This window comes from Canis lupus, chromosome 2 (assembly GCF_003254725.2).
Source record: "Canis lupus dingo isolate Sandy chromosome 2, ASM325472v2, whole genome shotgun sequence".
Lineage (NCBI taxonomy): Eukaryota > Metazoa > Chordata > Mammalia > Carnivora > Canidae > Canis > Canis lupus.
The window spans coordinates 34,225,118-34,238,862 of record NC_064244.1 but is presented as its reverse complement, the minus strand read 5'-3'; the positions used below and the strand labels follow the sequence as shown (position 1 = coordinate 34,238,862).

At 37.8% G+C, this 13,745-nt stretch overlaps 1 protein-coding gene across 8 annotated transcripts in view; it reads right to left on the bottom strand.

The window, feature by feature from the left end:
- Positions 1 to 13,541, bottom strand: part of ANKHD1 (ankyrin repeat and KH domain containing 1) — a 118,954-nt gene extending 105,413 nt beyond the window's left edge. For 4 of the 8 annotated variants that reach the window (XM_025445456.3, XM_035713851.2, XM_025445459.3 and 1 more), the window contains exon 1: positions 13,087 to 13,540. In XM_025445456.3, the coding sequence (XP_025301241.1) occupies positions 13,087 to 13,377 (291 nt within the window). In that variant the 5' untranslated portion in view covers positions 13,378 to 13,540. Of the gene's footprint in view, positions 1 to 13,086 lie in introns of all 8 variants that reach the window. The other 4 variants (XM_025445457.3, XM_049101834.1, XM_049101839.1 and 1 more) reach the window with 2 other exon arrangements.
- Between the last annotated feature and the right edge of the window lie 204 nt (positions 13,542 to 13,745).

Genomic DNA, 13,745 nt, shown 5'->3' with positions numbered 1-13,745 from the left:
TGATGCAGGACTCTATCCCAGGACCCCGGGATCACGACCTGAGCTGAAGGCAGACGCTCAACCACTGAGCCACCCAGGTGCCCCAAGACCTTGAAAATATTAAAAGAGGTAATGCAACCAAAGTACACAATGCTGGGACACCTGGGTGGATTACCAAGGACTCTAAGTTCTGAAAGACATAACTTTATTATGTGTGACACAAATTCATGAAGAGGTTCTACCCTAAACTAAGCTCTGATTTTCTTTTCTAGGGAATGAATGAATGACTGTAACAGATTAGCAACAAGGAAATATAATACACAATAGAAAACTAACTTTAATACTGTATGATCATATTATTCTAAATTTTGTGAGGGGGAGGAATAATAGATCAAATCCATGCACCTGATTTATATATAGCTTTAAATAATGCTGTCTTCAAACTAAAAGAAAATAAACTTTTCTTTATCAACTCCTAAGTAGAAGATACTAAAATATAGTACAGACTCTGTTTACAGAGTGAAAATAACTAATAATTTAATATAATTGCAACCATTTGAGCAGTCACATGTAAGATCTGTTTCTGCAATTTAATCACAGGTGATAACACTAGGTTGGGAGAGAGCAAATTGTATGTTACTTAAATATTGGATTCACACCTCCTAAGTAGTTGTTAGAAGATACTAAACACAAAAACTCTAATTACTATGGTTTATATTTTATTTCACTTATTCATTTATCTATTATCCTGAAAAAAAAAAAAAAGAAATCCATCTGCATTCTTCATGCAGACTATAGTCCACATCAGATGCATTCAGACTACAGCTACCAAAACCAATCATCTCCTCCTACCTCAGTTTTATCTCCTCTCAAACATACCCATGGTTTGTCAAGGAGAGGATACATGAAAAAAATCAAACACTTAAATTGTGACAACTTGCTCTTTTCATAGCCTGGCAAAAACAAGTTTAAATCACGAGTTGTCCCCCTAGTCCAAAAAGAGTGTATATAAGAGGGGTGGAAATTTCAAGAGTTAGAATATTACTAATGCAAGAGGAGGGCCCTTTTGTGTGACCACAAATTCTGCAGAATATTGAATACCCCCTATTAAACTCTATTGAAAACCTGATAAAGAGAACAAGAACATATCCAATAACCTAGAATAGCTAAAACAATCTTGAAAAAGAACAAAGTTGGAGGACTTACACTTTCCAATTTCAAACCTTACTGCAAAAAGCTACAGTAATCAAGATGGTATAAAATTAGCATAAGACATCTAGAATAAATGGAATTTAATAGAAATAAATCCTCCAAAAATAAACCCCAACATTTTCAGTCAATTGATTTTTTTTTTTACAAATATGTTTTGGAGGTTTTTTTTTTTTTTTTTTTTAAGATTTTATTTATTTAGGGACGCCTGGGTGGCTCAGCAGTTGAGTGTCTGCCTTGGGCTCAGGGTGAGATCCTGGAATCTGGGATCAAGTCCCACATCGGGCTCCCTGCATGGAGCTTGCTTCTCCCTCTGCCTATGTCTCTGCCTCTCTCTCTGTGTGTCTCTCGTAAATAAATAAAGTCTTAAAAAAAAAAAGTTACCAAGCTTGTAAAGAAGTTGGAACCCTCAGACATTGCTGATAGGAATGTAAAATAGTGCAGCTGCATAGAAAACAGCTTAGCAGTTCCTCAGAAAGTCAAACACCCTGGAGTTAGTTATCATATGATCTAGCAATTCCACTCTTTAGGTGTACACCCAAGAGAACTGAAAAGAAATGTTCATGCAAAATTTGTACACAAATGTTCAAAGCATCATTATTCCTACTGGCCAAAATGTAGAAATAATCAATGAACAAAATGGAATATTTTTCAAATGGAGTACTGATACAAGTCACAACATGTAGAAACCTTGGCAATAATATGCTAAGTGAAAGAAGATACAAAAGACCACATGTCATATGATTCCATTTATATGAAATGCCCAGACTAGGCAAATTCGAAGACAAAGGCACATTAGTGATTATCAGAGAATATGGGATGGAAGTTGGATGATGGGTGGGAAATGACTGTTAATGAGTACAAGGTTTTGCTTGGTGGGTGATGAAAATGTTTTCAAAAAATAGTGGTAGTAGTTGCACAACTTTGTCAATATACTAAAAACCACTGAATTGTACATAAAGAATGAACCTAGGATATGTGGATTATGTTTCAATTTTTTAAACTTCGGGAATCTGATTTTGAAAAATACCTTGGAAATGTGTTCAATTTCCTAATTTGATAAATGTACTGTGGCTATGTAAGAGAATGTTCAGGGAATGTACACTGAAGAATTTAAGGATAAAAAAAAAGAATTTAAAGATAAAGAAGCATGATGCATACAATCTATTTTCAAATTATTCAGAAAATTATTCATTTATTTGTTAATGGAGAGAGAGAGTAGGACAATATAACATGAACACATTAGTGAGTCTGGATAAAGGATATATGGGGGGAGTTCCTGTATTATTCTTGCAACTTTCAGTAAGCTTGAAATTACATCAAAATAAAAAGTAACAAAGAAAGACAATGTATCCAATATAATTGGACTATTGCCCCTTTTGGGATTGCTCTTTGATAACGACAGTTTGTTTCACATATGTTACTGAATTTAACGACTACAATTTTTAAAAGGCAAAAATTAAAATGTAGAGATATAGCAGAAAAATAAGTAAACAGAGAAAAAAAATCAGAAGCTGGTAAGAACTGAAAGTCCTTCCAAAGTGTACCACTCGAGGTATCAACTAACTAGCAAGACCAAACCTTTACTTTCTAAGATTTCATAAAATGCTTACGTAATGTGAAATTTCAATTCTACATCATTAAAGAAAATATTACAGGTTCCTTTATCTAGCTTTAATACTATACTGAGATAATTTTTCTAAAACTGAACTCACCACTAGTTATATAAAGGATAAATAAAACATATTCTTCCTAGCATTTAATCAATATATGAAGCATTGTGATCAATCACAAGTTAGTCAATATGAGAATGAATCAGGAAAAAATGAGGATTATATTTCAGAAACATCTACTCATCTACACTATTCCATTTTAACTGGGTTCAATGTCTTTAGGGAAGACATCACTGAGTGTTCCTACAACCTTTCCCTATTATAGATGATTTTTATTATTTTGTCAAATTCAAACCTTTTGATTTGCTAATATCTAATGTAATAAAACGATTGTATTAAGCTTTTTAAAAGATTTTATTTATTTATTTATTTTGAGAGAAAAAGAGAGACAGTGGGGGGAAAGGACAGAGGCAGAAGGAGAGAGAGAATCCCAACCTGACTCCACGCCAAGCACGGAACCCAACGCAGCACTTGATCCCACAACACTGACATCATGACCTGAGCCGAAATCAAGGATCAGACACTTAACCAGCTTAGCCACCCAGGTGCCCCAAAACAATTACATTAAGATTTGCACTAAAACTTGTTCTCACTCAAAGTAATCTAAAGATTCAATGCAATCCCCAAAGACTCATCCTAAAATTCATGTGGAATTTCAAGGGACCCTGAATAGTCAGAACAATCTTGGAAAAGGAACAAATTTGAAAAACCAACATTGCCTGATTTCAAAACTTACTAGAAAAGTTATCAAAAAAAAAAAAAGTGTGATAGTGGCATAAAACAGACGTACAGACCAATGGAATAGAACAGAGAAGCCAGGGATGCCTGAGTGGCTCAGCGGTTGAGCATCTGCCTTTGGCTCAGGGCATGATCCCAGGGTCCTGGGATCGAGTCCCACATTGAGCTCCCTGCGTGGAGCCTGCTTCTCCCTCTGCCTATGTCTCTGCCTCCCTCTCCGTGTCTCTCATGAATGAATAAATAAAACCTTTATTAAAAAAAAAAAAAAAAAAAAAAAAGAACAGACAAGCCAGAAATAAACCCTCCAATATATGGCCAACTGATTTTCAACAAAGATGTCAAGACCAATCAATTGGGAGATGATAGGGTTTTCAACAAATGGTGCTGGCAAAAATGGATATCCATATGCAAAGGAATGACTGGATACTGATCTTACACTGTATACAAAAATTAACTCAAAATGGATCCCAGACCTAAATTAAAAGTTAAAACTATAAAATTCTTAGAAGAAAACGTCAGAGAAAATCTTCACAACACTGGATTTGGCAACAACTTCACGCATAGGATGGCAGAAGTATAAACAAATGGAAAAAAAAATAGGTAAACTGGACTTCATCAAAATTAAAAACTTTGAGGAATAAAAGGACACTATATCAACAGAGTAAAAAGGCAACCCATGGAATGAAAAAAATAGGTGCAAATTATATATATAAGGGATTAATACCCAAGGAATATCTACAATTAAACAATGAAAAAGCATCCCAATTAAAAATGGGGATAGGATTTGAATGGACATACAAATGGCCAAAGGCACATTAAAAGATCCTAAACATCACTAATCATTAGGGAAGTGCAAAATAAAACCACAAAGAGATACTAGTTTACACTCATATGGATGGCTATTATCAAAAACAAAAACAAAATAAAAAATAACAAGTATTTGCTAGAGTGTGTGGCAATAGGAACCCTTGTGCAATTCTGATGGGAATATAAAATGCTATAGCTGCCATGTAAAACAGCATGGTAATTCCTCAAAAAATTAAAAATAGAATTACTAAATGATCCCGTAACCCCACTACCCAGAAAAATTGAAAGCAAGGACTTGAGCACCTGGGTGGCTCAGTGGTTGAGCATCTGCCTTTGGCTCAAGTGGTAATCTGGGGTCCTGGGATTTGAGTCCAACATCAGGCTCCCCACAGAGAGCCTACTTCTTCCTCTGTCCATGTCTCTGCCTCTCTGTTTCTCTCATGAATAAATAAAATCTTAAAAAAAAAAAAGAAAAAGAAAAAGAATGAACAAATGAACTTGAACAGGTATTTGTACACCCATGTTCATAGAAGCATATTCACAATAGCCAAAAGATAAAAGCAATCCAAGTGTCCATCAAATATGAATGGATAAACAAAATGTGGTATATATACAAAATGGTATAATATTTAGCCTTTAAAAGGAATGAAATTGACACATGCTACAACATGGATGAACTGTGACAACATAATGCTAAGTGAAACAAGCCAGTCACACATACCCAGAGTAGTCACATTTACAGAGAAAGAAAGTAGATTGTGGTTGCTAGAGTGTGAGGAAGGGTAGATAGGGATGGATACAGAATTTGGGAAGGTGAAAACATTCTGGAGATGGCTGCTGGTGATGGTTGCATAACAATGTGTATATACTTAATGCCACTGAACTCTATCCTTCAAAAAGGTTAAAATGGTAAATTTTTCTATGTATATTCTAAGACAACTAAAAAAACACAAAAAAATAGTTAAAATGGTCAATTCTGTCTCTGTATATTTTACCACACACAAAAACAAACAAACAAAAAGCTTGTTCTCAATCTAAATGTCCTCATTATAAATTGTTAAGCAAATCAAACTTACCTCGACAACTTAATAAACTGCTCTCCTGTACAATTCTTTGGTTCTTAAGGCCAACCCCTGGGGGTATACTTGCCTTTCTCTTTTCAAAATTGCACACTAATGCAGGTATATCAAACAGCTAGGATACAATGGGATATCTACTTTAAAAAACAAACAAACAAACAAACAAATACCCTTTCTACTACTGAAAACATCCATTATGGGAAAAACTTTATGAGAACAGAAACGTATGTAAAGGAGGAAGATCAAATGTGCTCTGTCACAAACGGCTGCTATATTTTAGTCTAGCAAATAAATAAAATAGAGCTTTATATACAACTTTACTTTCTTCCTGGTTTAGGTAAAATTGGCCAGAAGCAAGGTAAGCCAGTCAATCATCACAAGGCAAATGATCATTCATATGAACTACACGCTGTCATTAACTACCAAGAGAAGAGCACACATAATTTAATTTTTTTAAAGATTTTATTTATTTATTCATGAGAGACAGACAGAGAGAGAGAGAGAGAGAGAGGCAGACATAGGCAGAAAGAGAAGCAGGCTCCACATGCAGGTAGCCTGACGTGGGACTAGATCCCGGGTCTCCAGGATCCCACCCTGGGCTGAAGGTGGTGCTGAACCGCTGAGCCACCGGGGTTGCCCCATATTATTTTAATTTCTACAAATTAGAGTGTAAAAATATACAAAACCAACATTTTCCATATTGGCAAAGGTGCAAAGTAGGGGAATATGCCTTTCTATATCCATAGTTTTAATATTTATTCAAATTTTTAAAGATAATGACAAGAACTGAACTTTTCAAGTAAGTTTAATTACAAAATTACCTTAGAATAGTGCTCCTCCATGAGATGAGCACTGAGTGCTATACTATGTGTTGGCAAATAGAATTAAAAAAAATAAATAAATAAAGCGATGCCTAGGTGGCTCAGCAGCTGAGCATCTACCTTCGGCTCAGGGGTCCAGGATTGAGTCCTGCATTGGGCTCCGTGCAAGGAGCCTGCTTCTCTCTCTGCATCTCTGTCTCTCATGAATAGATAAAATCTTAAAAAAAAAAAGAATAGTGCTCCTCAATGTATACTCAATGGTATACTTTTTTGTTTAATGGTATACTTTTTTTTTTAAGATTTTATTTATTTATTCATGAGAGACATAGAGAGAGAGAGAGAGAGAGAGAGAGGCAAAGACACAAGCAGAGGGAGAAGCAGGCTCCATGCTGGGAGCCCGATGTGGGACTCGATCCCAGGACTCCAGGATCACGCCCTGGGCCAAAGGCAGGGACTAAACCACTGAGCCACCCAGAGATCCCCTAAATGGTATACTTTTAATTGTCTTCCTAATATACTGATCTACACAGCAGTTATCAATTTCATTAAATAATATAAAATTTTTCCAACAAGGTCAACTATGGATTATATGCTGATTTGAGACAGGCATGTCTTAAGCAACTAATTAAATTCATTGGTACAACTGACAGGACAAGTAAGATAATGGGAGTCAGATGACCTATTTTCTACTACAAATTAGCTGTGTTATCCTGGGCAAGTCACTTAGCTCAAGGTATACAGACTTGTAAGGTTTTGCTCAGTGTCCCGACATGCAGTTTCTAATTTCATATTTTGTCAAATATGGATATTTTCAATTTTTCATTTTGCAACAATGAGAAGAAAAATAGCTTTATGAGAAATTCACTACACTGTCCTTACTTTTCTCATTCTACTTTAGATATATGAAAATTTCTACAGGGACTAAGCAAGCATTTACTGGAAAAGCAGTATTTCATAACCAAAAGCTATTTCCTAATCTAAAGAAGCACAAAAATGGCATGGTTTCTGGATTCAGTACTAGATTCAAATCCTAGCTTTACCACTTACTAGCTATGTAACATTTTAACCATTCTTTTGTTTTATGATTTATGGATTCATCATTGCACTGAGCCTACATTTATTAATCTATAAAAATGTAGATATCTACCTGAAAGGTGTGCTGAAACAATGAAATAAAATAACAAAAGTATCTAATATGGTTCTGGCATATATTATGCAGTATTCCATAAATGGTAGCAGTTACCTAAAAATGAGACAAGATTCTATGATTTTATAAACAAGCAACAAGAAAGGAAAATTGTAAATAATGAAATCCAAGAAGAGAGATATGTTGAAATAGTTCATTTATAATGGGTAAAAAAAAGAAAGGAACTGATTTTATTTCTTATACCTTTGGTTATGTAGAAAGGTAAATCTGGCAAAATACAAAAAAGAGGTAGACTCTTCATTTCTTTTCTTTTTACTTGCCAATTCGAGACTAAAACTTTTTAAAAACTGCTTTGTTTTCTCGTCAAAGTGTAATCTTTTATCTATCATTTCATCAGAAGGCCAGAATTGATTTTTCAGAAGTTATCTAGTACATTATCATATCACCACCAGATAGACTCCAGAAGAAATGTGCTTAAACTCATCTCCAATGCTTCATTCTTAACATGTTTTATCACTCTCATTAGATAAAGTCCAAATCTTTCTCAAATCTACCACTTAGAAATCTCTCTCTCTCTCTCTCTCTCTCTCACACACACACACACACAGTATGTTATTTTTTTGTTATATAATAGGGAAAATAAAAACACATATTTGTATTTCCATAAATTCTGAAAGAAAAAAACATTAAAGTGTAGAGGGCAAGATACTTGGGAGAAGGGGGTTAGTTCAAGGCTTTTCATTGTATTTGCCTTTCCGTCACTCTGACTCATCAATTGTACACAGGTGTACCTACTGTAATGTACTAAATAATAACCATAAGAAAACCCTTCATCCTTCAAGTTTCACAATGAGGTTTTCCTCCATTCAAACCTAATCAGCTCTGGTTTGACCCACCATTCATATAACCATACTTATCAATATATCATTTTATATGTAAAGTCTTAAGGCTTTACAGAATGAAACTTATGCTAAGTTGATACTTATGCAATGTAACAAATTGTGACAGTGATAACATGTAGCCTTTCCTTCTGTAAACATTTCCAATGTCTCCAAAATCTGCTCCCTGGAATACAAAGTTATATTTCCTATTTCATCGGTACTAATAATATATGGAATAAAGCCCTTTCTACCTTGAACAAAGCCCCCATAAAGTGTTTTAGAAATTTATTTTCATGGACAATGAATTTTTCAAAATTGCCATCCCTGCTGATAAGAATGGACTCTTAGACCATTGTTCCAACCAGGGGTGATTTTGTCCCCAGGAGACATTTAGCAATATCTAGAGACATTTATGGTTCTCAACTGGCGGGTACTACTGACATCTAGTAGGTAAAGGCCAGGGATGTTGCTAATGTACAGGATAGCCTCTAACAGGAGTTATCTGGACTAAAATGTCAGCATGTTTCTGTTGAGAAACTTTGCCTCTAGATATAGATTATAAGGAACTCTAAAGGAAATGATACATCTCCTCTTCAAATAGAGAAAATCAAAATGGAAATTGTATAGTGGTACTTTTGCCTCTAAAAATAATTTTCAGGGGCAGCCTGGGTGGCTCAGTGGTTTAGCGCCACCTTCAGCCCAGGGTGTGATCCTGGAGACCTGGGATAGAGTCCCACGTGGGGCTCCCCTGCATGGAGCCTGCTTCTTCCTCTGCCTGTGTCTCTGCCTCTCTCTTTGTTTCTCATGAATGAATGAATGAATGAATGAATGAATGAATAAATAAATAAATAAATAAATAAATAAATAAATAATCTTTAAAAATAAATAAATAAAAATATTTTTCAGGAAAAAAAATCCCTACAAAGCTTCTGCTATAATTTGCTATAAATTGCTATATACAGGGATCCCTGGGTGGCGCAGCGGTTTAGCGCCTGCCTTTGGCTCAGGGCGTGATCCTGGAGACCCGGGATCGAATCCCACGTCAGGCTCCTGGTGCATGGAGCCTGCTTCTCCCTCTGCCTGTGTCTCTGCCTCTCTCTCTCTGTGTGACTATCATAAATAAATGAAAAAAAAAATTGCTATATACAGTGTTTGTGTGCTTCTATCTAATTATAAATATGTACCTGCCTCAATATAAGAAAAAAATCTTATGATACAAAACTATGCTGTCTGGGCACCCAGGTGGCTCAGTCGGTTAAACGTCTGCCTTTGACTTTGGTCAGGATCTTAGGGTTCTGTGATTGAGCTCCAGGTCAGGCTCCCTGCTTACTGGGAGTCTGCTTCTCCCTCTTTCCTGACTTTCTCCATCTGTACCACCCTCCCCCGCCCCCAAACCCACACTGCTCATGCTTTCTCCTCTGTCAAATAAACAAATAAAATAAAATAAAGGTATGCTATCTAATTCGGTATCTGTCTTTAAAGTGTGTGTATACAGGCCCAGAAAATTAACTGAAAGAAAAATTTTAACATTGGTTATCACTGAAGAAGGGAATTTGAAGGGTTAGTGGGAGGTGAGGACTTTTACTTTGTACCTTATATCTACTACCTACACTGTTGAATTTTTCAGCATGAGACTATATGACTTTTATAATTTTGAAAGGATATCATGCATATATATGCATACATTCTTATGACAGTGAAAAATTAAGTCATAAACCTCACAAATGCATTTTCTTTAGGTATTTTCTTCATTTTTACTTGCTTAAAAAAAAAAGACTCCTAATCTAAAGTCAACATTTAAAAATTATTTTTTAAAGAATTTTCAACCTGATCTCTATTCTGAACAATAGTACATTTCAATAGGACCCAATGCAAGTTCTGCTTTCTATTCAAGGCTTTGGATGCTAAGGAACATCTTGCCATGCCTGAAGAAATACAAAACAGATATTTACCAAGGTTTAAAACAAGAATCAAGATTCCAAATGATGGCATTCTCTAAGCTTGTACAATTCTAATAAAAATTTACAGAAAGACCCAGCCCATTCCTTAAACTAAAAGGTCTTTTGACTTAGCCAGCAAGGGAAAATAGCTTGTTTTTTCTTAGCGATTGGCTCTTATAATGAACAAAAAAGAGGTCCTTAGAGTATCTATGCCTCTGCACACCAAATGTATGACTTCAACTAATTCTAGAGCAAATAAACTAGGCTTCCACATTTCTTATTTCTCACTGAGTCCTGCCCCATTTGGAGAACAACACAAACTTCACTCTCAAACTATAAAATAACTCCTTATTTCTCTGGATGTCTAGATTCTAAATACTTGGTTCTAAAACATCTAGAGAAGATGAAAATAAAGATTTTAGTATTATTTATCAAATGCCAATTGGGTGAGTGTTTTGTGAACATTATGGTCTCTTTACACTGGAAATTCAAAGGCCATAATATGGGAGAAGACAGCTAATCCTGTGAAAGAAAAGAGAGAGAAGAAATCTGCTTGAGCAAAAGAGGTCATTTCTCTCACAAATACACAGACTATACTCTACCACACATACTGTACAGAAAAGATTAGATACTCCAGGAATTTCTTATCTATATGATATATGAGAAAGAAGACATAAAAACAAAATTTTCTTCATCCACAATTTAAGAAAAAAATTTATATACACACTGAGCATTATCTTTTTTTTTTTTTTTTTTCCACACTGAGCATTATATTAAGACTATGGTAAAGTCTCTGGATATCCCAGACACATTCACTCCAAAATGAGGCCTATCCATATACACTTAATACCTAAATCCTTTTTAGGTACAGAAAACTTAACAGGAAAATGAGTTCTTCTACCATTAATCTAAATGGGTGTAAGAATCATCAAAAATAACTTCCACAATGAACACCCAAAAAATGGTGTGGATTCTACTCACAGAATCACACGGTACGGGAAATCCAAATGAAATACAGTAAGTTAGAGGAAGAGAGAGACTGTCTGTGCATGTGTGTTTATGTGTGTACAAGCCTCAGAGAAATAGTTAAAAAGTTCATTTCCCAGATATAACACATGAGCTAAAAGAGTTAGAGATTTATGACTTTGAAGGCTCACCAGCACTCTCCTGAAAAAAATTAAGAATACTATTTATGTAAAAGTGAAATAGTGATCTTTCATTTCACCTATGAGAATTATGTAAAAAATGGTCCAGAAGATCAAGGACATCACATGTAGACCAAAGCAAACCTTTTCAGTCTCTCTTACAAGTTAAAACAAAACCAAAAGAAGACTCTAATTTTTAGAACCTAAAAGTAGTCCCACTTTATTTTGTGGTAAAAAGTACATATGTTTTAGGTTCCTCTCTAATCAATTTTCATTGAAAGGATAAAAGAAAGTCATCCATAAGCACAAAAGTAGAGATGCTCCAGAAACTTTCCCCATAATTGCCTACTCAAATACAATCCTGTCTCACTTTGACTTAGAAATTAGTTCTCTTAAAGTGAAATTTCAAGATACAGACATTCAAGGGACTAGCTCCCTTACATCCCACATACTATTTTTTTTCCAAAGCATAACGTTGGAGTGAAAATGCATTAACGTTTTAAATATAAATGAACCCCTGTTCAGACATGGCAAGACAATGGTGGAATGGTAAGACAATGCACTAACTGTATTCTGCAACCCACAAACAGTTTTTTATTCCTCTCAAATACAGCAGCCAGGATAGTTGTATACAGAGAAATCTCTGTACTTTAACACCAAGATCAGAGGCTAAAATAATTGGTCATAGGGGAATGAACCAGGCACCTTAGAACCAAAATAGAATACTCTGGGCACTCAGAACAATAGCCATCAAGGAACAGTACTAAATCCAAACCATGGTCAGGAGGAAAAAAAAAAAAAGTACATATATTTTATATAAACATATAGGGACCTTTTCCCTAGGGACCAAAATAGGACAATGCCTTCCATCCCACATTGCTCAGACCTAAGGCACAGTTAAGAGTTAAAGAGTTAAAAGAAATGAAGGATCTGATCATTAAATGCTACAAAAGGTATTCATTGTTTTACCTACTCCAAGCCTAAAAATCTACAGACTTCAGTTTTGCTGAAGCTCAAAGATGCACTGGAATTTCCTTTTCCTGTGTAACTTCACAAAAGGTCCCAGGTGCAAGACTCACGTGCTTCCTCAGGGTAAAAGCAGAGAGAGTCTTCATACTAACCTGTCTCAAACTAAAAAAAGGAAATTAAGAACTCTTCTTTCTACACAGGCAAGGCACAGGGCAAATAAATGACAGAGAACTCAACTTTGGGAACAGGCATATAGTGGAAATGCTCTCTCAGCTAGCCAGCTCTGTCTCGGTCTCGGTCTCGGTGTCTCTCTGTCTCCCTCTCCCAGTCTCGCTCGGTCTCTCAGTACCAAGGGCAGGGACTCCGGCAAGACCCCGCCCCCCCACCCCCCCCATCTCCAAAGCGGGGTGGGCGGGAGGTAGCTAGAGGAGTCCTTGTTCCCGCGCGAAGCTTAGAGACCAAAGGACTCCCCATTGTGGGTCTACGGATGGTGACGGGAACCGGGCCGGCTCGAGCCGACGGCTGAAGAGTAAGCTGAGGGCGCACTAGGCCCGCACCGCTGCCACTGACGCCATGGAGCCGATCGCTGTCAGAGAACGGCTCTGCCCGGGGAGCGAGAAGGTGGCCCGGGCCCTGTGCCGGCCCAAAGAGAATTCATGCCTCACACCGTATGGGAGGCGGGGGTCCTGGAAGCGTACCTCGGACACCTCGTCCTCGTCGCTGCCAGAGGCACCACCTCCACCCCCGGTCCTCAGCACGGCAGCCGCCAACTTGAAATCCAGCGCCGCGTCCCCTCCGGCCGCACCGCTGCCGCCGCCACCGACTCCCGGCACGGGCCCAGCCTCCCCAAAGAGTCTCACGGTGCGAATCCCCAGCCCGACCCCTCCCGGCGGAGGCGGCTCCGAGGCCCCGGCTGGGGCGGATCGCGGAGCCACCGAGTCCAGGTCCTCCTCAAAGGAGGTGCCGCCGCCTCCGCCATCGGTCAGCATGGTTCGCACGCGGAGCCGGAGACGCTGCCGAGTCACTCACAGCCACCGCCGCCGCCGATCCCCGGAACGAGAGGAACAGCAGGAGGAAGAAGCTTCTCCTTCCCCCCGTCCCAGCAGCGCCACTAACTTCTCACTGCCTAACCTGCTGCCTCCCGCCCCCCACACTCGCCACTGGCTGTAGCCCCCCAGCGGCTGCAGATCATTGGCCAAGGTGACCCGTCGCTCAGGCTCTTCGTCACGCGCCGCTTGCTGGCTCGCGGCCCCCAAGCTGCGTTGACCCGCGCAGGCCTAGGCGGTTGTGAACACCCGCCTCCCAGACCCCACGCGCCGACTTCCGGTCTTTTTCTACGTCTATTGGTCAACGTCCC